Source organism: Lissotriton vulgaris, chromosome 6, assembly GCF_964263255.1.
Source record: "Lissotriton vulgaris chromosome 6, aLisVul1.2, whole genome shotgun sequence".
NCBI lineage: Eukaryota > Metazoa > Chordata > Amphibia > Caudata > Salamandridae > Lissotriton > Lissotriton vulgaris.
In genome coordinates this window covers 1,409,198,894-1,409,224,318 of record NC_141694.1, presented here as the reverse complement: position 1 = coordinate 1,409,224,318, position 25,425 = coordinate 1,409,198,894, and the positions used below count along the sequence as shown (strand labels likewise).

Genomic DNA, 25,425 nt, shown 5'->3' with positions numbered 1-25,425 from the left:
TGACTCTGTTTATATCTTTAAATGTTTTGAATGATCTGCACCAAATCTGGTGCACTCTTTGATGTCCCACTGAATGCTGTTCTTCCCAAGATTCCGGCAAATTAGCCATGAGACGGCCAAGTAATTACGGGTGCAAAAATGTGATGGGGCATCTGACTTTACACTCCTGAGAGCTGACCATCATAAACTAACTGAAAAAGTCCATGCCAATGAACTCGCACTAACTGACCTACAAATAGGGCCCGCACCCACGCAGCAGCACTTCCAGATCTATTAGACCGGGTGTGCACCCTGGAAGACAGGCTGGAGGATGCTAAAGGATGTGGACACCGCAACAACGTAAGAGTGGTGGGCCTACCAGAAGGAGTGGAGGGGCAAGATCCGGCGGCCTATGTGGAGCGCTGGCTGAAGGAACTCCTCCCTAAAGGGGTGCTTTCGCCTTAGTTTGTGGTGAAACGAGCGCATAGGTTGCCGGCCCACAGACCCGGCCGGGGGCTAATCCACAACTGTTTTTATTCAGACTGTTGAACGTCAGAGACAGGGATACAGTCCTGGGGGAAACCACAAACTAGATGACCTCAAGGTCCAAAACGCCCAAACTATGCTATTCTCTGACTATACAGCTCAGGTACAAAAGCGGCAGAGCTCCTTCAGTGCTGTGAAGCGCCAGCGCCAAGAACTGAATATGTGTTACTCCCAGCTGTTTCCGGCACAATTGTGAGTGGTAGCAAACAGCTCCACTCACTTTTGACTGGTTAGAAAGAGCTGGCCTGGCAACTGGACACAAATCACCCAATGAACTTCCGTCACTGAAACTGAATAGAAGAGGCCGGTGCAGAGGTGGAGGATCTGACTGCCACACCCCGCCATTGGCAGCTCCCGATCCTGAGCAAATCTTGACGGAAAGACAAGAAGCCCTTCATGTCGCTGCAGCACTTAGTGCCACGATACAGTGTTCCGATCAAGAGGGAGAGTCCGCCAAGTCACTGAGTGAAGATGATTCTAGCCCCACTTGGTCCAGAGACCTGACCATGCCGCACCTGCCAGCTGTCATTCCCCAGATGTCCGAGGATATAATTTAAGGGGATGTAAAATGTAGATGTTAGCAACCTGAGCTAACCGTATTTTCTGTGCGTTTGGCGGGGGTGGTCAACAACTTGGCTCTCTTCACGATACATGATTGGTGAGCAGTGGGTCATTCTACTAGGCGGGCCCGTACAAGGAAGGACCTGGCTGCGGCGCTCCACCCTGTCTGATGATGAACAAATTTATTTCACACTTGTTACTGAAGTAGGATAATAAAGTGGTAGACGGTCAACTATAACATGCAGTGTGCTACCCCCCACAATCAGACACTAATACACTTAGCAGCTGCCATGGTTAGGCACTATAGTTTCGGCAAACTCTTGCTGTGAGTTTGCTCTCATGAAGTTACACAAATTACATTTTTTACCCCTGTTTTTCTTTTGCAGCTCCATGGAGCACCACCTGAACGCCCGATCCCCTACTGCATACACATACAGCCTGACATTCGCAGACGCCACTATTCCTAAAATGACACACAAGAATGTCATCACATGGAATGTGAGATGTATTCACACACCGGTGTGTAGATACTCCATATATTCCAATTTGCAGCGAAGCTTTCCTGCAGGAAACCAACCTGACTAGATTAGAAGCGGACAGCCTCCGTCGGCCTTGGAGATGGCAAGTATATACTATCAAAAAGGGGAGACAAGAGGGGTGTTATGGGGCTTATGCCTGCCCTTACTAACTCAAACACAAAAATTGGTATGATACCCTCAGAGAAATACTGTTTGTTTAATCAGCAAGTCAACATGTTAGTACCAGAGACCCAATGTGTTCACTGTGTGCTTCTACTTGCTTGCTACCTAAATTCAAGCCAATTCAAAGAATTGGACGAGGATGGTGCTGTGGTAGTTTGCCTGGAAGTTCCTGATTTTAAGCTTCCAGGTCATGGTAAAATTAGATGATCATTTGCACCTGTGTCTGCAGGCCATAGCCGAGGGGTAGGTGAGAAAATCCGGACCGGAAAGGATTCTTTAGTGGATTACCCATGGTTTTTTAAAGTGAAAACTGGACCTAAATCATTGTCCTGAGAGAAAAAATATCTAAGAACTCCCTCAGAAAATAAATCCCCATTCTGAGGTTGAGTCCGCCCTGATAGTAACATCTTACCAGGGTGGTAAGAGGTGGCAAAAGATGAAGCATGTCACATTGTGTGAGTGAGCCATCCTCGTCCAATTCTTGGAATTGCCTTTAAGTTAGGTAACACGCAGGCAGCAGCACACAGAGAGCTCATTGGGTCTCTGGTACTAACCTGCTGATTAAGCAAACAGCATTTCTTTGAGGGTATCACACCAATTTTTGAGTTTGTTTGAGAGCACGTATATCGCACTAACTACTCCTCCCAAGCAAGAGGGCCCTGGCTTGAGTAAAGGCTGTTCCTTATGTAGTAGATGAGGTAGAGGCCGAAGGAGAGGGCAGATATGTGTTAACGAAGGGTAGACTAAATTGCCAAAGTCTCCTCATCGGCTCAATCTATGCAAAATGTGTTCCTATGCAAGATGACTGAGGTTCTAGCCCATTGGAGTAGTATGCCCTGGCTAATAGGATGCGAATTCAATTCAGTGCTTGATGTGATGCTAAACCAATCATTCCCACCCCTGACACGTACTTCTGCCGCATCCAATGCGCAGGCATTTCCAACATTGCTCACCCACTGGTTCCTGGGCGACATATGGCGCGCTCCCAACCCAAATGAACGTATATATTCCTTTTAATTCCCAGTGCACAGCCTCCACGTACGATTAGATTGCATTGTGGGGTCTCTCTCCCTACTCCCCGTAATTGGAGGACACACACACTCAGATCACAATTTACAACTCTTACAGCTCAAATGGGAGGTAGGCCCACCACCAATTCTCACCTGGCGCCTCCAGCTGGTGGTATTGGAGGATCAGGCATTTCGGGCGTCCCTGGGGGCCAAGACTGCAGAGTACTTTGAGATAAACAACAACTCTACAGGCACCACACTGCAAGAATGGGATGCTTTCAAGGTGACTATCAGAGAGCACTGTCTAGAACTCACATGGAACATTCACAAATGACTAAATGACTCACTTAGCAATATAGAGCATAGGCTCCTCCGACACGAAACTGATGCTGCTACACACCTGGGGACACAAGATGCCTGACGAATTGCGCAGCAAGCATGTAGAATTGCTGGAAAGGCTTCGGTGCCACAACTGTTCTGCACACTCCGCACGCAAACACGCTACATCCAATAGTGCAGGTTGTATGTTGGCATGGCTACTACACAAGGAACAGGGCCGCCAGCCCATACACGCCCTGAGCGACGACATGGGACGCATGCTATACATGCAACATGAAATACACACAGCAATGATGAGGCACTATGCAGCACTCTACAAATCCTCAGGATGTAGCGACAGAGGGCAGTTGGGGGACTTCCTAAACTCAGTGAGCCTACCTAAGATAATTCCTTAACAAGACAGAGCGCTCGATGCCCCAATCACTCCTTAAGAAATTTGTGACACAGTTGCAGCACTTGCAATAGGCAAGACCCTTGGGCCTGATGGGCTCCCAGACAAATATTATAAGACGTATGTCACCACACTGACCCCGCACCTACATGCCCTCTACACCGCAGAACTAGAAGAGTCAGAACTTCCTTCATCGATGCGTGAGGCAAGCCTAGTGTCCCTGTTGAAGCCCAGAAAGAGATCCTATGGATCTGGGCTCCTATAGGACACTGGGCTCCTATAGGACACTGGCCATGCTGAATGTCGACTACAAGGCACTAGCGAGAATCCTTGCGGACTGGCCTATAATCCCTACCCTAGTCCACGTGGATTAAAACAGGTTTGTACCCTCTCGCAATACCTCCCAAAACCTGAGGCGCTTCTTCAGAGTCACCACATATTCAACATGTAACTGGCCACACTCAGGAGGTTTAACATTGGACCTAGAGAAAGCCTTTGACTCCCTATAATGTGAGTTCCTGTTCGCCGCTTTGGCCTGCTATGGCCTTGGTGCAACGTTCATTGGCATAGTTAACTTGCTTTATAAGAAACCAACGGTCCTTATATTTGACCCAATTGCAGTGGGACAGGGAACCAGGCAGGGGTGCCCAATATCCCCACTCCTCTTCTCCTTAGCCATAGAGCCCTAGGCGGAGGCAAATCGTACTGGGATGGTTGGTGGTATCCGCTCGGAGATGGAGTACACACAATCTCACTGTACCCGGATAATATCCTGGTGTGTATGAGGGACATCTGGTTAATTCCCCCATCACAGGTGCATATCTTAGGAGAATTTCTGGATTGTCTGGGCAGAGCGTCATTGCAGCGAAGTGCTGCTAATACCCCTTTAATGACACCTGTCAAGGCCCTAAACATGTACTTAATGAAGAACATGTGCAATGGAGAGCTGATACCTACCGCTATCTCTGCATCCACATTTACCAGCAAGAGGCAGACCTATTAGATGGCAACCTAGGCAGATCGCTGACTTCCATCCACTCTCAAATCTCCTTTTAGAGAACACTTCTATTATCTGTGACTGGCTGGGTTGCTCTTACCAAAATCGTGATCCTACCACGACTTTTATACTTCTTTGCAAACTTACCCCTAAACATTCCTCTGGCATTCTTTCGGTCTCTTGAGAAGACCGTCAGTGACATTATCTGGGGCAATTCTCACCAACGAATAGCCATCAAAAAACTTTACATGACTACAGACCATGGCAGCCTAGTGGCACCAAACATGGAAAAATATTATCTTGCGGCGCAGCAGGTGACCAGATGGCTCGCCTCCCGCCAACTCTGTGACATGGCAACCATGCCGCCATCCTGGTCTCTAGCCCCCCTGCTCCACCTATTTCTCCCATGTACACAATCCATCGCGCCTGAACCTTTGCTTCTCAAGGCGGCATACATATGTTATCGCAGGTGCCTACATATTACTTGGAGCACAATGCCATACGCACCTGCCTTACCGCTCCAGGGCACGCCTAGGGGTCATGCTGTCACCACAGCAGCCAAACTGCGCAGTTGGGGGGAGGTGGGAATCCAGGACGTGGGAGACCTGGTTTGAGATGGCACCTTGATACCATATGCCACGTTGGTCGAGAAGGACGGGTTGAACCCAGGCCAGTTCCTGCTGTATTGTTCGCTCCTGCAGCCCTGACTTCTGAATGGGGAGATATAACTAATGAACTTCCAATGCACCTATTTTACCAATACCTGCATGTGATGGGTTGCGGTGGACACCTCATACGGTGGTTTGCCACTTCCCTTTGGCAACACACAACAATCACATTAACACCACTGAGGCTCCATTGCGAGGGGGACCTGAATCGCCCATTCAATGATCCCCAGTGGACGGCTGTATTAGAGAGCCCCATGCACATTCACCGCAACATGCGTTTCAGCCAGATACAGTATTACATTACAAAGATAGCATATCTCACCCCAGCCAAGATCAACCGATATTTTCATCGAGTTGATGCCGCCTGCCCTCGCTGCCACCTTGTTGACGCGGACCTCCTACATATGTTTTGGGGATGCCCCTCTCTTCAGGGATACTGGCACGTGATTGCAGATGTCCTCTTTCACTGCACAGAACGTGACATTGCTTTCGAGTGGGAGACTTACATCCTACACTTCTATAGCAGAAGTAAAAAGCACAAAGTAACTTTTTGCTTCCTAGATTTAGGCTTGGCAGTAGCCAAAAGGTTGTTCACTAGGAGATGGAAAGCTCCTGAGCCGCCAAATGTGCTGGCCTTGATGGGCTCTCTATTTACGGGTCAAAGCAGAGAGCGATGCACTAATCTGGGAGGATATATTGAGCATCCGCAAGCGCCCAATTGCTAAAAGCTGGGATGCAATATTGATTCAGTTGCAAAATACACATAGTTCTTAGCTGGATGCACCAGACTTAAATGACGGCGCCACCTCTGAACAGACGCTTAGGGACTAACATGGGCCTGACATGACCATAACACAGGGTCACTGGTTGGTGTGCACGCTTATGCTATGCTTGTAGCGGATCTCAGAGAAGGCATAATAACCTCACACGTGGCAAGTAGGGAGGACGGGTGGACAATAGGGGATGAAAAGTTCTCCAGTTCGATACACAAACCCTACATTATATTTTAATTTGGCCCGATTCATTACTGTCCGCTGCCCCTGTTAACAGCCACTATACACTACCACAATAGACACTCACTGAAACTACTAACAACGATGTACCTGACTGCTCAAAAGTTGCAGATAACACCTGAAGTCAACTGTGATATGTTTTTCTTTTCATGTTGCACATTAGTGCATGTTCATTGTTATTCCAAATTGCAGACATGTCCCGCTTATGTCTGTAACAATTCATACTGTCTATCAAAGCCGCTAACCTAATATGGCTACGGCGGAATATGTGCTACACTGTATATGTCTGTGTTGTTAATCAAAATTAATAAAAACGGATTCAAACAAAAAAAAGGTACAAAAATGTCATTTCCTATAAAGTGAAATAGTAATCTTAACCACAGAGGCACAACTGCACCTGTATTAATATAGATTGCAATAAACAGGTCTCATCATGCTGCATAGATTATTTTAATAATTGAAGGAAACACATTCACTGCAAAACCAATATTTGACACAACTGTAAGTTAAAGAGTAGATAGTTAGGAACACTATTTTACTAAAATGAATAAACATTGTAGTGAAAATGGCACATCAGTCACATATAAACTTAGAGACATTGTACAATGTGTCAAATAGCAAACAATAAATCCCTAAGTCCCCCTCCCCCATTGTAAATGCCTTACTAATGTCACACAACTGCTTGCAAGAAAAATTTGAAGTAACAATGTGGCAGCCCACCTCCACCAGTGTAGTCAAAAATACAAGAATGTTTGCAGTACTCATTAGTGCTTTTGCACCAGCTCACCTCTACTAAGTGAGGAGCCACCACGCTCCAGCAGCGCATGAAGTGGAGCAGGGGCCGGGATTTACTTCGAACAATGCGAATCATCACATCCCCAAGGCGAAAGAGGTGGAGGGCACTTCTTCTGTCCTGGGTGGATTTAATTTCTCCTAAAAAGGAGAATGAAAAAAATATTTCAGGCTAAATTTGGGCCAATTCATTTGCATCTGAAGAACAGAAAGTTAGAGGTTGAGCATCAAGGGTTTTTCATGCCTCAACTCTTTGTGTTTACAATTTTACTGTAATTTAGCTTACTTTAACCCCTTAAGTGCTGATGACGGAACCGCTTCGTCGGTTCCGTCACCAGCATGCGGCCGCCGCGCGGCCGCCCCGCCCCCTTAGCACTGCGGCGGAATAGCCGCCGCAGTGAAGGGGTTAAATAATGAAAAAGTTACTTACCTTTGGTTACAATCTCTCTGGTGGATACACTGTCTATCTGCAGATTCCTAACCTGTTGAATATCCTTCAGGCATCAGCCTGGATCTGGAAACTTTCAAAGCTCTCCAGAGCTGATGGGGGCCTTGGTCCAGTCTCAGCACTGGAAGCGTCAACATGGTGGCATGACTGAAGCATTAAAGTACTCACCCCAGGGAATCAACATACATTCCCCCTCGGTTTTTTCTGTACTCTTAGAGGCAGAGTCGAAGAAATGACATCAAATGATAGACTTCAATGCAATCTACACTGGAACCTTTTTCATGTCGCCTATGACCATCCTGCAGAACAGGAAGGTGTGTGCGATCAGTGTGAAGTCTGCAGGTAGAAAGAGTATCCACAAGAACGATTTTTTAAAAAGATAAGTAACTTTTTTTTCTGATGGATACTTTTCCCTGAAGAATCCTCACTTGTAAAACACATTCCAAAGCAGTTCCACCATGGGTATTGGGTCAGATGAAATGGTCAAACAAGTGAAACTGAAGCACAAGCATGCCACGTGGCCATCCCTCCTCACGTCTGAATCCAGACAAAAAATGTTGGCGAATGTATGAAAGGAAGGCTATGTAGTTGGCCAACAAATCTCAGTCACTGAACACCCATGGCCAGTGCTGAAGTGGAATACTTTGCCCTGGTGGAATGAGCTCAAACTGCCTCTAGTGGCTCCTCCTTGACAAGGGCATAGAACATCTTCATGCAGACAATTAACCATCTGGATAATGTTCTCTATTGGAATGCTTTGTCCTTGTGCTGCCTGTCTAGCCAACAAAGAGCTGATCTGCTCTCCATATTGAAGCAAAACTGACGCCCTTATAGGGTCGATTCGATGTAGCTTTTCCTCCTTAGTGGGATGGGAAGAAGGATAAAAGGTGGGGACAGTAATGGACTGCCCCAGATGGAAAGGGGTCTCCATCGTGGGAAGAGAAGTCACTTAAGTTTGGAAGACCAACTTGTCTAGTAAGAAACATGTGTATGGAGGACAGACGCTCAGTGCTTGTAACTCACTGACGTGTGCCACTAAAGTAATAGCTAAAACGAATACCGTTTTAAACATCAACCATCAAAACTGACCACTGAGTAGAGCCTCAAACAAAGCATACATCAAAAAGATCAAAACAAAATTTAAATCCCATTAGGGCATGAGAAATTGGGTAAGTGGAAATTAATTTGTCATTCCTCTTAAAAACGTTATCATGATAGGGGATCTAAACAGGAATGGCTTGTCTGGGAGGAAGAGAAGTGCCAACAGAGTTGCAATATATCCCTTGATAGTGCCCACTGCACAGCCCTGCTGGTCCAATTACAGCGCAAATTGAAGGACCTAAGATAGGTCGTCCTCAAGGGTTCCACCTGATGCTGTGCACACCAAGATACAAATATATCCCACTTTCAACAGTAGGCCCTTTCAGTGGAGGGGCAACGAGCAGACAGGATCACCTCTGGTGGCAGCTGAGACGTGTTTAGGAGCCCCCACTGTACCTCCAGGTATGGAGATTGAGGCTCTGGAGCGTGGAGGTAGAGAATTTGTCCCCCTAACCAGGAGAGGAGGTATGTCCTGAGAGGAAGATGAGCTGGGGACGTAGAGAGAGGTGCGGAAGAAGGTGTTCGTACCACCCTTCCTAGCCAGTTGAGGGTGATGAGAAATTACCTGCTATCAGTCCTGGTGAATCATCCTCAGAACTCAAGGAATAAAGGGTACTGGAGGGCACAGAACTGTGGACAATGGGCATGGCTGCGAAGAGCAAAGCGGTCCTCCACAGATGGTCGCATGATGTCAACTTAGACTGTATATACCCAAGGTGGTGGAGAGAAGGGTGTCAGTGGCTAGGAGTCGGGATAGGCCCTGGTGCCTTCACCAGCACCAGGGGCACTGCTGTCAGATGGTCCATGGTAGAAGTTATCTCCATCAGCTCTGGCGTCAACTCCGCAGGCAGAGAGTGTTGAGGTGACTTATTGTTTTGATGGGCAACAACACTTTACTGAATAATTTCCAAGCATCTTCTTTTTTGTGAGTATTTTTAAATTTTTCTTTTGAATACTTTGTTGAAGGACAGGATCTAGATTGAGATCTCTTGGAGTGTGAACAGTGCAGAGACCAGATTATGTTGAGGGTATGAGCAAAAAAGTTGACCTTGCACTCTTTTATGACAAGGCCAAGGGTACATAAGCACAAATTAAGCTGCGTAATTGTTTACACAAAAACAACAGTTGATGGACAGAATGCAGAACAATGTCATACCTTCACCCCAGTACAGAGATCAGGGCCTAAATCCATAGTTTTTTTGCTCACCACACCACTCCAGTTCAGACATGGCCATATGCAAATCAGCCTTGACCCTGTGCTTCATGGGAACAGTCCAGCCCGAACTGCCAAGCCATGTCTTCCCTGGACTAGAATCAAGCATCCTAGGACTGGTTTCTGGCTATCAGCCGTCTTCAGCCAGGATAGCTTGACTCCAGTGGCTTGGAGAGCACGGGACTCACGTCTGAGCATACCCGTCCCACTCGGGGTGACAAATGCAAAAAACAGTTGATGGACAGAATGCAGAACAATGTCATACATTCACCCCAGTATAGAGATCTGGGCCTAAATCCATCATTTCTTTGCTCACCACACCACCCCAGTTCAGACATGGCCATATGCAAATCAGCCTTGACCTTGTGCCTCATGGGAACAGTCCAGCCCGAACTGCCAAGCCATGTCTTCCCTGGACCGGAATCAAGCATCCTAGGACCTGGCTCTCGAGCACTTTAAAGCAAGCTTTTGGGTTCTTTGTGACCGAGCCCATTTGCATCAGAACCACACTGCTTGCACAAAGAATCAGTGCGAGGTGCTGCAAGTTCGTCCCTTTTCATATCAAGCATCGTTCACCGGCGTGGATCATCATAGTGAGGTTCCAGCTCGTCCGTCCGCAATGCACAGCTTGCTCTTCGTGCCATGCCGACCAACTCCTAGCTCCCGACAACATTCTTCTCCACAAGCAGGACTCTTGGCACACAACTTGAGACTGTAAACCTTCAGCAGGACTAATTTGGGACTGTATCCGACCGGCACTCCATCATGATTGTCCTGAACTTTTGGATTTGAGCCGGTCTTCAGCCACCAGATAGCCCTGATTGATGCTATATTCTTTTAGGCGCCATTTTACAGTTTTTTCTAACCTAGTGTGGGATTTTATTTGTGTGCTGTTTTCACTGTTTTACTATTTGAAGTGTTGCAGAAATACTTCACACATTGCCTCTTAGTTATGCATGACTGCTCTAAGGCAAACTACCGGGCGGTTGAGCACACTTTAATTTTGGATTCGCTTGAGCCGTCCCCTGACTAGGATTGTGGTTGCTGCTTGACCAGTGCTCACACCCAAGTAAACCAGTAACCGAATTTCTAACAACATGTGTGCAAAGTACTCAGCAAACAGAATGGTGTTAGATGTTTTGGGGCATTTGAGAATGTAGTCTGAGTATGACTAACAGCGGACAGGTTGAACATTGGGGCATTTCAATGCAATGTGTAGAAATGTGCTGGTGAGGCAATGAGGACATCTGCCAGATCTAAACAGATCTATGAAACAGAGCTTGCTATGTGTGCCCCAGAAATGTGAATTGAACAAGTCTCTTCATATTGAATCTGATGACACTAGTTGAATGTGCACTTTATGTAACCAGTACTTACTTTTCTGAATCTTTATTTTGTAAAACTATTGTTTTTTCCCTCTCACAAAGGTGTTCTTCTAAATGGAAGTTCTTTAAAAAGGCTTTTCCATTGCATATATGTGTTAGCACTCAGGTTCCACTGGGACTGGGTAACCTACTCATAAATAACCAAGCTATATGGTGTAGACGGAGGGGAATTTGGTAGGGTTCTAGCTTTCATTCACATCAATAGGGTGACTGGGGAAGTGACCAATATCTTATTCTCAATTGATCTGCAATTGAAGTGGGGGCAAACCTCTCACAGCATGTGGTATAATGGTGTGATTTCTTTTGTCCCACTTGTCAAAGTGGGATAAGTGCTGGGTACTGTTCAACTTGGCGGGTGATGCTTCCGATTTTCACAGATGAGATTTTCAGCTGGGTCTAAAGGGCATGGAGGGCCAGTTGTATAGTCATGAGCTCTATGGCACGAATATGAAAGTTTCTCTTGAATTGAACATGGTTCGCTTATTATCAATTTTTCTAGATGTTATCCCGGCCTTCCAAAGTAAGCCTTTAGGTTCGGAGGCTTGACAGATGGTGTTTGTATGGACAACAGTCACCACATTCCATGTGCTTCTTCTTCAGGATTGGGTTAATACAGGGTTTTAGAGATGACCAGAGCATTCTAGCCACGGTCACTGGTACAGTCTTGAACTGCAAAGTTGAGGTGTAAGAGGAGTATTCGGGTCTCCAACTTCTAGACAGCACTACAGATTAAGGGTCTGAGAGAATCATGTGGGGGAGGGGCACCCAAGGACGTCCTACTGTCAACCCAAGGCCCATTCACAAGTTGAAGAACATAATTACTTTTTTAAATTTCAGACATGTCTGTGAGAACCACACTGTGCTTAATCGTCTCATCTGCGTAACAAGTAAGAACCTGGATTACGTACATTGATGGTGGGGACTGATGAAAGTCAGTAGGGAGGGAAGGTATGTGATGTCATCCCTTCCATCCACAAATGAACAACAGGGGATATTGAGATACTTCCACTTCAAAAGAAAAAGAGAGAATTCCAGGTCCCATCAAAAGGATATTAAGACTGAAAGGCAGTGACATGACAGATAACATTTGAGAAGTAGTCTGCCTTCCTTGTAAACGTCAATAAAAGTTTACTACCATAACGTATGTTAGCATTGTTTTATTTTCTTCCTGCTGTGAGGCTATTTCTAACCTGTGGTATTATAAGAAAAGAAAGCTAAACAAAAAGTGAACAGAAGATATGTTGCATCAAGAACTTTAATCTGAGTAAACAGCAGTCCACAGATTATTCTATTTAATTCAAATAGTATGGATATGTATGCAGCTGGGTAGACGTGCCTTCTGCCAGGAATATAATCTACAGGACGTTGGTATGGCATCTTAGCATTTCATCCTTCTAAGACTGATAATATTATATCACTGATTTGATTAAAAGGAGAGACTGAAAACATTGTATCACTTTTATGACTCAGAGGAACAACTTGGTATTTAAATTGCTACAATAGGGCACGATATGCTATAGGAACAGCAACATATAACAAGTTACTGTGTATTTATTACATGGGAAAAAGATAGATTTCACTGGAAGTTGACCTATCGAATGCATGTACATCTGCACACTTCTGTGAGAGACAATTACTCCAAAGTTTTCATAGAACTTATATAAACATAGGAGTAGTACTTAACTTAACATTTGTGCCCCACACCTACTATGTGCATATGTCTTAAGCTATACCCTGTTGGCATGGAACTTTATCTGTACTAAAGTCCTGTACCCAGTACACCTGCTTACTGTACATAGAACGATGATGGATTCAACCCAGATCTGTGAATGGGTGTGTGCCTGAAAAGATTCAGCGCTCTGTTCATCATCATGTTTGCTTTGTTGGTCCTGAGTTGGCAGGGTATGTCCAGACGTGGGTTCCTTGCTCACTTTGTCACTGGATTCAAGGTAGCCTGGCTGAGGAGGGATTTTACCCCCAAATCGGTCCCTTGCTTCCGGTCCAAGGAAGATCTGGCTTGGCAGTTCAGGCTGGACTGTTCCCATCAGGAACAGGGTCAAGGCTAATTTGCATATGGCTGATGGGTCTGAACTTGGGTGGCGAAGTGAGCTAAAGAACGATGATGGATTCAATCCAGATAAGCGACTAGGGTGTATGTCTGAAAAGATTCAGTGCTCCATCCATCATCTCTTTGTGTTTGCTTTGTTTGCACTGATGTGTCAGGGTATGCACAGACGTGGGTCCCTTGCTCACTTTGCCACTGGATTCAAGCTTGCCTGGCTGATGAGGGGTGTTACCTCAAAACCGGTCCCAGGATGCTTGTTTCCAGTCCAGGAAAAACCTGGCTTGGCAGTTCGGGCTGGACTGTTTACATGAGGCACAGGGTCAAGGCTGATTTGCATATGGCTGGGTCAGAACTGGGGTGGTAAAGTGAGCTAAAGAACAATGATCGATTCAACCCAGATCTGTGACTGGCGGTGAGTGTCTGAAAAGATTCAGTGCTCTGTCCATTATCTCCTTGTGTTTCCACTGTACAAAGTGGGCACTGGGCATGGCTAATGTCAGCTCAATTAGACCCAAACTTGCTAAAGATATGCAAGCTTAGCTCCTTACACATCTCGACACAGGAGCGACGTTGTCAGGACTCCGAAAACCCTTTGTTGATTTTGTGCCAGCTCACCCCTGCATCTCGATGTTGCTCACAGACAAGAGTCTTGGAACGGGGAAAATTATGGAACTGTGCAGACTACCATGAAGAGTAGAAGACAATAATCTCTAACACAGCATCATTATTCCATATGGGGAGACTCTCAACCTCATTCAGGTCTTGAGGGCTGTGGCAGCAGGTTCTCCAACAGCTATGAGGTTCCTGATTGTGAATGGGCAGAGTTTAGGAATTGTAGAATGCTGTCTCAAAAGGTTCTCCACTTGTTGATATATGGTGGACTGATACGTCTTGCTGGGGCCTTCACATTGGAAACATACTTTCTGAGTGAGGGAAAAAGATGGGTAATTCGCAAATATACGTACAAGAAGATTTTACACTACAAGAAGATTTATCATTTTAGGTTAGGGAAAGGGGGAAGGAATACACAGGGAAAAGTACAAAATCGTAATACATCCTTCCATTTGTCTGTCTCTCTGGCCGACAGGTAAAAAGTTGTAAATGCCCAAAAAAGGTGTCAATGTCCACAAGACATTGGAGTTCGATAGAGAATTTGTATACTTTTTTGCGAATATGCACCAGTGTAAATCTCAAAGTAGAGCTCTGTGGTATTGTACTGTATTGCATTGCAGCATTTGTATAGCGCTTACAACCTCTATGTGGGTCAATGAAGTGCTTAACCTACATTTAGCAAGCTATACTGTGTAGGGTGTCTGGTTAGAAGGGTGCTTTTTGTGTTGATGTTATTTTTGCTTTGAGCCTATGTGGGATGTGTTTTCATGTTATGCATGATGACCACTGAAATGCAGTTATCGTGTTATGGGACGCAGTGCCTGGTGGAGTGATGGGTGATGGGAACTGATAGACATGAAACTTATAAAAGTAATAAGAAGTCAAACATATAGGCAGCTGCACAGCGCTGCAGAGCTTAGTGTAGGTACACCGAATGAGAATGGCCGTGGGATGCTGTGTGTGTGTGTCCACTGAAAAAGAGGGTGTAATACGAGAAATCCAGCGCTTAATTTGAGCCGGTGCTTTCCAGTGCTCGGCAACTGCACTTAATTGCCAACACCAGCACTTGGAACAGCTGCTCATTTAAAGATGAGCAGGAAAACAGTTATTTATTAATTCAATAAATGTTTAAAACAACTAATACCAGCCACCCAAGCCCTTTTTTAAAGCTTGGGGGCCTTGAATAGTCTGAATTCTCACACTTGTAGCAGTGTGATGGTTAGTAGTTGTGTAAGTTCTGGTATTGGCAGAGCTGGCAGGGGAAATGTGTGGTGCAAACTGCGGTGGCCTCATCACGAAGGCCCCGGCACTTATTTGTTTACAAATTTAGCACTGGAGAAGGCCCAGTAATCCATGTGGCAACATGCACGAGGCAGAGATTGTATTGATTAAGTAAAAGAATGCCGAAAAAGCAAGAACAGTAATGGTGACATGAGAAGTAGCCATGCATGTGTTTTTAAGGTACTGATACGGCCTGCATACAGCCTACCGGATTGAGCCCATAAACGAGGAAAGAAATAGAAGAACAATCAAGGCTGGCCGCCTGAGCAGGAACTACAATCTTGAAAAGCCCTATATTCCACCTACTCATGCTATATATAGCAAAGGAAGCCACATTTCGAGCAGGGGTACATTCCCCAGACCCCCTCAAACTCCCAAAGGCGGACAAGCGCTAGTCAGGCAGACCATGATCTTCGTCGCTCAGACCCAAGCGCGAGACAAAGACTTGTCGGTTTCTGCCTTGACAGCACAGCGGATCGGCCTGCTTCATGCTACCCTTCTGTCCTCACTCGTTCATGCACGCCTTACACTCTGCCTGGATCCCAGAGGCCCTTGCTCTTTCTGGTGGACATCAAGAGGCATCCTTCTGATACAGGCCGCCATGTTCACATGTGAACGGAAAAAAGGAGTCGCCAAGTACGGGAAAGGGTGCAAAGGCAAACGCCAATGGATATATGAATAATGCGAGAAATACGCATGTTCACGCCCCCGTCCCAGACATCTGCGTGTTGTGTCGGGTAGCATATCTTGCTTCTAACAATGAGCAGGTGTCTTGAACCAGAATGTTCAATACCTAACTGATATTCATAGGCGCGTGGACTGCTTTCTGAATAAGACTATGGGGACATCTCATGGCTACAAGTGGGAACTGCAGCTCCTTGCTACATCTTCAGAACCAAATTTGAAAGGCACATATTTCCATATTCTTGTTCAAAGAGAATGTTTCAAGCTTTTTAACGCTGAAATCTGCTTGTCCGGCATGTTTAACTTTGTTCACTTGCTATGAGTCCGATCTTTGGTAGGAATGTGATTTCTTTTGGGGCGCCAGTAGCACATTTGCTAAAGAAGTTCCACTTTTACACTTGCTTTAAGTGTTTTTTTTGTGTGAAAGGGCAACCTGGAATGTGTGTACTTGCCATTCCTATGGCTGTCACTTTATTCCCCAGTGCACGGGATCCTAATTGTGACATGGCTGCAAAGCGCTGGGTGCATTTACTGTACAGGTCAGAGTCTAACCTGCAAAAAAGGGCCCACTACAAATAATACAGGTTAGCTGGATGCCATACTTATTGCAAAATTCTGTATGTTAGCTGCAGACCTCGGGACCCATCTCAGCTACGGTTGTTCAGTGGCCTGATGTCCTTGTTTAACACTTTCAAACGTTTTTAAGATTGTCTGGTGTTCAGATTAACCTGCAACAGTGGTCTTTGTGAAGTTGCAGATCACAGCTTCTAATCGTACTGAGATAGCTCTGGAGATTTATGTGCTTCCGGAATACACCTATTTGCATCCAGCAAGAGGAAATCAGCCTATTGCACATGCACAATCGATAGATGGAGTTCCATCGAGCATGGTAATAACCTCTAAAATGAAAAAGATTAGGCCATAATGTAATTTGTGGGGTGGGATATTAAACAGTATTTATTGGTGTCTTAGAGGGGGAAATGTCTCGGTAAGTTAATGATCTGACCTGCTATTAAGACCTGCGTGCAAACTGCAGCTTAGATGTCTTACACTAGCGAAAGTGAGCACCGTTAAGGCAAATTCCATTAAACATTGAGAAATCAAGACAGGCCGATACATCTAAAAGACAAGTATGGCTGGGGAAAAGGAGACATGTTCGATGTGCTTGCCTCTGTCTTTGAGTATTGCGAGTTGTAATAACGAGGAATCAGGGATGATTTCAATAGTCTTTATTCAAGAAGAACCAGTCACGTACTAACTGTAAAAAGGATTCTCCCACATAAAACCCCCATAAACATTCTAGAACGACAGTGCGCAGCAGGGGACTCACGTACAGATACAAAAGGGAGGAATGTAATGTAATGATGTCTTGTAAAGCGCCTGAATCACCCCACATGGGGTATCTCCGTGCTGTAGACCGCTGGGGAACCCATCCTGGCTTTCCCTGTGAGATGGTCCCTACTGGGTATCTCCAGGGTGAGACCAGGCATCCCCGGCGTATGTGGGGGGCCGTTGTGGAGATGAGGCAAGCTAATGCCCAGAGTTGCCGAGTGTGATCCCTGTTTAGAGAGGCACCGAGGCGAGAATTATCGAGTCCGCTGACCCTGGTCCACGACCCTGCCGCGTCGGGAATTTAACCCTGGTCCCGGGCCGTCCTCTGCTTCCGGGTCTGCCGCCTCTAACCAGTGAGCCACACCACTCCACTTGGAAGGAAAAAGGACAGGCAAGGGGAGGACCGGAACACGAAACAATGAAGGTCAATATATGAAACCACAATTAGGTAGCAATAGAGCACATTACATCTTTTCACTTTTTCCAAAAACGAATTCAAAACATAGGGTCTGATTACGATCTTAGCGAACAGAGTTACTCATCACAAAAGTGACGGATATCCCGCCCACCAAATTACAATTCCATAATATCCCATGGAACTTGTAACACGGCGGACAGGATATCCGTCACATTTGTGAAGGAGGATCCCATCCGCCAATATCGTAATCAGGTCCATAGTCTTTAAATCAAATGGGTGGATTTGCAGGTCTCCTGGCTTGAATATTGTTTGCGAGATACGTGTTACCTATGGCTGTTGAAGCATTCACTGTCTGCTCCTGCAGACCCAATCTCGTCATACCCACCACCCTTCACCTTCTAATCTTAACTAACTTTCGCATATTGACTTGTGCAGATTTATTACTTCTTGAAGGCACAGGTCTGTTTAGAACAACAACTTTAGACCCATTCCACCTGTCTGTTGTCTAATATAACAGCTGTACCTTTTGTCTTTACCACCTGTCTGGGCTCACTAAATTTGCTCATGTTCATTCGTTCTCTTAGGTACTTCACCCTAACTTTGACACCTACACTTACATACATTCTTTTTACAGCATTTCTAGCATTGTAATCCTTGCACATTAGTTGCTGTTTTTTTTATCCAAAGGATCGCATTTTGATATCCCTGTCTGTGGTGTTCTCGCATTCCTATTTGTTACATTTTACTACCAGTAGGGTCGCAGTGATTGCTAACCCACCCTTAAGAAGCTCAAAAGGGCTTCTACCTGTAGTATTGTGGGGAGTTGTGCGATAAGACCACAATCTAGTTGTGAGTGCTGCATCCACTGAAATGTGAGAACTTAGTGCCAGGTAAATTGTTTCTTTGACTAAGCGATTTGCTCGCACAACCCGCTCGTTACTTTGTGGATGATACAAGGAGGATTTTAGGTGGCTTATTCCATTTACCTTTAAGAAATTCACCATTTCCAGTGATATTGTACTCCATTAACACTAACCAATTGGTGAGGAAATCCTTCCCCGCAATATAACTCCTTAAGGAATTCAATTACCTTTGATGTAATTGGTTGGTGTAAAAACTTAACTAGATCCACTTGCTGTAGTAATCTATTAAAACAACGCCATAACGCTTATTAAGCGGTCATGCATACTTAGGTCCTATGAAGTCTATTCCAACCTTTACCCAAGGACTTTCTGGTAACTCAACCGATGTCATGGGGCACTTGTGTGTAGTCATGCCTTTGTCAGCTTGGTTACAAGAGGCACACTGATTCACATACATATCTACATCAAAGCCCATTGAGTGAAACCAGTATCATTCCCTAAGTTTACTCTTACTTCCCATCATACCTACATGACCATCGTGGGCTATTTTTATCAATTTTCCCTCCCTTAATGCACGGGGTACAATTAATACATCACCTCGCACTACAACTTCTTCAAATATGCGGAGATCATCTTTCATCTTCCAATACAGTCTAACAGTTTCATCCACCCCTTTAGAAAATATTTCTACACTTCCATTAGGACATCATCCTTCCCAACAACTTCCATCCAATCTTCTTTTGTGACCACACCCTCAGAGTTGTCATTGTCAAACAAGAAAGCAATCAGTATGTCATTGTCATCTTTACTTTAATCGCAATCAAAGTCATCGTCACATGGAACACATGACAAGTAATCTGCAGTGACATTCATTCTTTCCGTAATATGTTCTACATTGATTTGATATTCTTGTAATTTGCATGACAATTTGGATATTCTTGGTGACATTATACCTGGCCCACCCCCTTTTAGGATGCTATCAAGGGGTTTATGAGCTGTTCGAATTGTAAACTATTCTCCCGAAAGGAAACTTTTAAACTTATTGACTGCCCATACACAAGTCAATAATTCCCGTTCAATTACTGAATACTTTCAGCCAGATTCTTGAACGAAAAATCGGCTCGCAAAGGGCCAGATTCTCAGAACCTGGCCCTTTGCAAGCGCAATTTTTGCATTTGGGATTCATCATCCCAAATGCAAAAATCGCTATTTGCGAAATCGCATATTTGCGAGGAATTGCATTTAAGGAATCTCTATTAGAGATTCCTTAAATGCAATTCATTAACCAATTTTAAATTGCGAATTTGCAATATTTGGCCGCCTTTTACCACGAAGTCTGACTTCGTGGTAAATAGCGAAAAAATAGAAAAAAGCACTTTAGTGCATTTTTCTCAGTTGCATGTTACACACACACATATCCTTTGGACATGTGTGTGTGCAACACCTGTGTAAATTTGCATTTCAGGGGTGCTACAGGGTGTCCTTTGGACCCCCCTGGCACCCTTGAAATCGCTATCTTATTTGCGATTAGCTAATTGGCCCATAGGAATGAATGGGGAGTTATTCCTTATTTGCGATTAGCAATTAGCTAATCGCAAATAAGGAATGTGTAGGAATCGCAATTCATTTAGCGATTCCTACATGAATCCCGTTTTGCAAGTCCTTAATAGCGATTCCTTAATAATCGCTATTAAGGACTCGCAAAACGGCTCTTTGATGAATCTAGCTGTTTGTTTCTAGACTTCTTAGTTTATGTGACGCAAAAGCAATAGTACTTTCTTTTTTCTTAGATGTCTGACTTACTACTGCCCCTAATCCAATTTGGTTTGCAACCATGGTTACTAGACATTGTAATTGTTCATCAAATGACTGTAAAATGGTGTCCCTTCAAGTTCTTATTAAATCTCATTCATACTGTTCTCACATACATCAATCCACACAAACTGAACATCTTTCTTAGTCAGTCTTCACCCTTTACTTGCATAGATTTGTATAAACTTTGAATGAAATTCACACACGCCCAAGAAGGACAATATCTTTTCTTTGTTTCGTAGAGCTGGCGTAGCAGATATACAGGCACAGGCATTAACCATCTTTGCAAGCGCAAACGGAGCGATTTGCAAAAATCGTCCGTTTGCACTAGCAAAAAGGGCAATTGCGATGCAGCAAGGTTCAAGGCACTCCTAATTTGGGAATTCGCAAATAATTGCGATTTCTCAAATTGCGATTGCATTTAAGGAATCGCAATTTACGATACCTTAAATGCAAAGGTAGAAGCACTTTGAAATAGCAATTTCGCTATTTGGGGCCCACATTACCGAAAAATTAAATTGGTCGGTAATTTGCAAAAACTTTGAAAAATGCACTGCATTTTTCAAAGTTTCATGTTACGCACACACATGCCCTTGCGGCATGTGTGTGCCCAACATGGGTGCACATCACAATTTCAGGGGTGCAATAGGGTGTCTTTTTAACACCCTTGCACCCTTGAAATTGCATGCGCAATTTGCGAGTACCTATTGGTACTCGTAAATTGTGCATGCAATTTCCCATTCATTCCTATGGGCCCGTAGGCCCATAGGAATGAATGGGAAGCCATTCCTTAATTGCGACTCACAATTCGCGAGTCACAATTATGGGATGTTTAGGAATCGCTATTTTTATAGCGATTCCTACATGCATAGGCTTTTGCAAGTCCTTAAATGCGATTCTTTAATAATCACAATTAAGGACTCGCAAAAGCCTACCTTGATGCATGTGCCCCTTTATTTATTATTTTATTATATCATTAGGGCTTCCTCAAGTGGCCATTTGACGTAAATATTTTTTCACAAATTGCAACGAGTGAACAGCTCACATTACATTGCTGCTTCACTTAATTAATACTGTAGATGTGAAGTGATTAACCCGGCTTCAAAACGCTTCTTCACTCGTCGCCAGTTTTGTAATAACAAGGAATCGGGAATGAGGATGATTTCAATAGTCTTTATTCAAGAAGCTACAGTCACGTGCTAACTGTAATAACGGTTCTCTCTCATCAAAATCCCCCGTAAACATTCTAGAACGACAGCGCTCGGCCCGAGCCTCGTGCACAGATTTGAAAGGGAGGAAGGACAAGGGACAGGCAAGGGGAGGACGAGGGACACAACACAAAGAGGGTTAATATATTAAGCCCCATTTAAGTAACAGTAGATCGCATTAGAGAGTTCAAACAAACAACACAACCAACGAGCAGCACACCGCATACTGACAAGGGGTTGCGACAAGCAAAGAAACACTGAAGAGAATGAAGTGTTGAGGAAGCAAGGGAATGTCAATGGCACAACTGAGTGGAGGAAGCAGAGGTATTACAAAAGGTCGAGGAAATAAAGGAGGGACATAGCCCTAGAGCAGGTGGGAGAGGGGTGCACTTCATGAATGTAAAATAACCCAGGACAGTTCAATATTATTCTACACAAAAATTACTTCAATAGTCTCCTGGGTTCCTTCATTGAGAAACGGTTTGGATGACGCCTTATGGTTCAGGAGCAAAAAAGCTGCAGTGGGTAGTGCCACAAAGCTCCTCCCTAAACCCCACGCTCATCAACATTTATATGGCTCCTCTGGCAAATTCAGTTGAATAATTTAGAATAAAGGTTATCTGATATACGGATGATAGCCAACTACTGCTCACGTATGGTGGGGATTCCATAAAGGAAAAGGATGGATTTGCTCGATGTATGGTAGCGCTGCCGGATTAGCTGAAGGCCAATAAATTGTAATGCAACCCCAATAAAACGGAAATGTTGTTGTTCTGGCGGATACCCTTCCCGGATGGGTAGGAGCTTGGCCCAACATGGTGCCCCCTTAGTCCCCTCTAAAAGCGGTGGCTAGGAATCTTGGCATAATGTTTGACACCCAACTTTCGTTTAAGGCACAGGTATCAGCAGTAGTGAAAACATGCGTCTGAATTTTGCGCATGCTGAAGAAGTTTCATTTGCTTTCGCATTATGCCCAAGTCACAGTTGTCAGGGTACTGATTTTTTCAAGGCTGCACTATGCCAATGTGTTATTTCTGAGCCTCCTAGACTATATGATCCAGTGGTTACAAGTTATGCAAAATATGGTAGTCCGCCTTTTGTATAAAATACCAAATATCAGTATCATTATTTCGGGAGAGACTTAACTGATTGCCAGTCGAAAACACATAATGTAAATGCACCAAGCATTTTACAATAAGGGGCCTGCATACCTTAATGAAAGAATTAAGGAATACAGCCCTGGAAGATCCCTGCGTTGCTGCAATATCGAATTGTGGTTCCCCATTTTAAAAGGCTACGGAGGGGAGGTTCTTCCTTCATTGTTAGAGTGGCGGATATATGGAACCAGCTGCCTGAACATGTGAGGTCCATTGCAGATGAAGCAAAATGTATAAAAGAGCTAAAATCTCCCTTATTCAGACTGCAGTGATGACAGGCGATCAGTGGCCTATGCCTCCGTTCTGCTCTAAGCTGCCGAAACAGCATCGGGATACTCTTTTTGAGTAGCCGTATGCTATAGCACAACTTATCATTCATTCACTTGCAGAGTGACCAGCTGCCCACATCTGCCCCCGTCAGTTTCCCAGCACAGTAGACTCCCTGCCTTACACTGCAGCTGAAGCATTTCAACTCTCGGAATTAACAGTCCTGGGACGGTTATCTTTTCACAAGTAGGGGAACTGTTTTTCTTAAATAAAAAAGTATGGGCACGTTGCACCCCTCGATCCCGCCTTATTCGGCCACTGCTCTAGACCCTCCTAGATGTATCACACCCAGAAGACAGTCTATTTGGCCTACCTCCTGTTGGTCAGGGCTCTGTAAACATTTCTTTCCTGTTCGAGGAGGTTTGCAAATAATAGAGTAGTTTCCACCTCATGGAAGCTTGGAGCTAGAAGAAATACTTGTAGCTTCTGTGGCGTACCTGTAACATTGTGTGGCGATGGACTCTTCATCCTGCATTCCACATTCCAGGTTCTAGTGCTTAGATATGTGCATGAAGGATCGATAAACGAGGATTCTACCTCCAGCAGTTGATGCCTGAGGCTTTTAGAGACTGTGGCCAAAAAACCTATTCTCTTACAAACATCTTCGGTGATCATTGTCATCCTTGCTCCTGAATCAACTAAAAGGTTTGACACCTTCCCATCAACCACATAATTTTCATATGAGTCTACACAGTTGGATTCACCACTCTGAACAACCAATACCACACCCCTTTTACAATTTTTATCGTCATCTGAGCGATCACTGGTCACCTTGGCAGGCACTGCATTCACCTTATCGTTTGTATATTGACAAACTTTGGCAGAATGTCCCACCTTCCCACATGACCTGCACTTGACATTCTTGGCAGGACAAGGGCGACCATTGGGCGCCTGATTGGGATAACCACACCTGGAACAGATGTTTTTTTGGCTAAAGAATCCAGCATTGATTTCTTTCTTTTCAATATACTTTTTATTCTACCCACTGTGTTCTAAATTCCAAGTTATCTTTCACAACAACGACTCCACTCTGCTCTTTGCATGTCAATTCTTCACATGACTTCCCAGATAATTCTATGCTATTTACAATATCTGTAGTTTCTATAAGTGTTGGATTCTTCACAGTCAGAAGTTTTTCTTGGATTTTCTTGTCCCAACAACGCACGACTATCTGATCTCGGATGAGTAGAGGAAGGACATTTTCACCCTCACATTCTGCTGCAAGCATACGCAAAGCTGCCACATAGCAATCAATTGATCCATCTTGATGTTGTTCCCTAATAAAAAAAAGTTATGTTTGTTTACAATTAGGCTAGGTTGTACATCAAATTGCTTTTCTAATTGTCTCACAACCAACTGATATTAATCTATATCTTCTTCATCCTTAACTAATTCATGTGGTGGCAGGTGTTCGTAAATAGATTGTTCTTAGGAATGTGCGTCAAGGATCGATGAATGAGGATTCTACCTCCAGCAGTTGATGCCTGGGGCTGTTGGACACTGTGGCCAATATACCTATTCTCTTACAAACATCTACATGTGGAGTTTTGGATGTTTATACTAGCAGACAATGCGATCTGCATACCGTGCGGCTGGTGCGCCCTGTGGTAGGTAAACATGCCGCACATGGTCATCAGCGCAGGAGGAGGAGCGGGCGTGCGTTTGATGAAGAGAGTGTCATTCTTGGCACCCTAGAAACAGTAACTCGGGCAACCAGAGATTTGATGGTGTGACAGTGAGATAGTAAGGAGGCAGATTCAGCCTATAGTTAAACTACTGACTAGAGATCTGAAGGGCATGGGTTCATGCCTGGCCATTGCTGTATTCAAGCTATATAAAGAGGAGGTAAGAAGATTACCAGCCCAGCCACACCCTCACATACAAGTAATCATGTTACAATGTGTGCAAATCTGAAACATGCTTCAAGCTATCCTTTGTGATAGATTGAACATAGACAGGTCATTGCTATGGTCTTCTGTCTGACCATCTTCTTATTCAGAAGGACTTATGGAAAACAAATAGGAGTGCAGATTTGTGGACAAATGAGAAAACTTATAATGAAGGGAATCTTCTCGTATTGATATAAGGAACTCTCTTGTAGCATTTTATTGTGATCAACAAAAATGGAGGGCAAAAGGTGCTCTAAGCGAGTATACTGAATCTTTTTATTTGGTGAGGAAGAGGAAAGAGGTCGGAAGCAGGAGCAGATGCTCTTTCTCCTCTTCTGTTCCATCAGTGGATCCAGCTGGTGCTCCATAGAATGCAGACAGTCAGATCACTGCTCATGATGCTGTTGCAAGAGTCGGACGGTTGAAAAAGAGACGAAGCACAAGCCAAGGCAACATCAAGGGATGATCCTTCATTTGCTTCCTGTTCCAAAGGAAGCAAGTCCATAAAGTCGAGATAAATACGTGAACAGAGAAGAGATGATACAGATCCTGCACCATTTAAGAGGAAACCTTTCCATCAGAGCTACAAGAAGATTCTTCCGCTGTGCTTTTTCCCACAGTGCGCTAAACCTT

At 44.6% G+C, this 25,425-nt stretch overlaps 1 protein-coding gene across 2 annotated transcripts in view; it reads right to left on the bottom strand.

Annotated features, from left to right (window-relative positions):
* The window catches only part of ARFGEF3 (ARFGEF family member 3), a 475,184-nt gene that overhangs the window by 88,686 nt on the left and 361,073 nt on the right, over positions 1–25,425 (bottom strand). For both annotated transcript variants that reach the window (XM_086927524.1, XM_086927525.1), the window contains one exon: positions 6,993–7,138. In XM_086927524.1, coding sequence (XP_086783650.1) covers positions 6,993–7,138 — 146 coding nt within the window. The remainder of the gene's footprint in view (positions 1–6,992; positions 7,139–25,425) is intronic.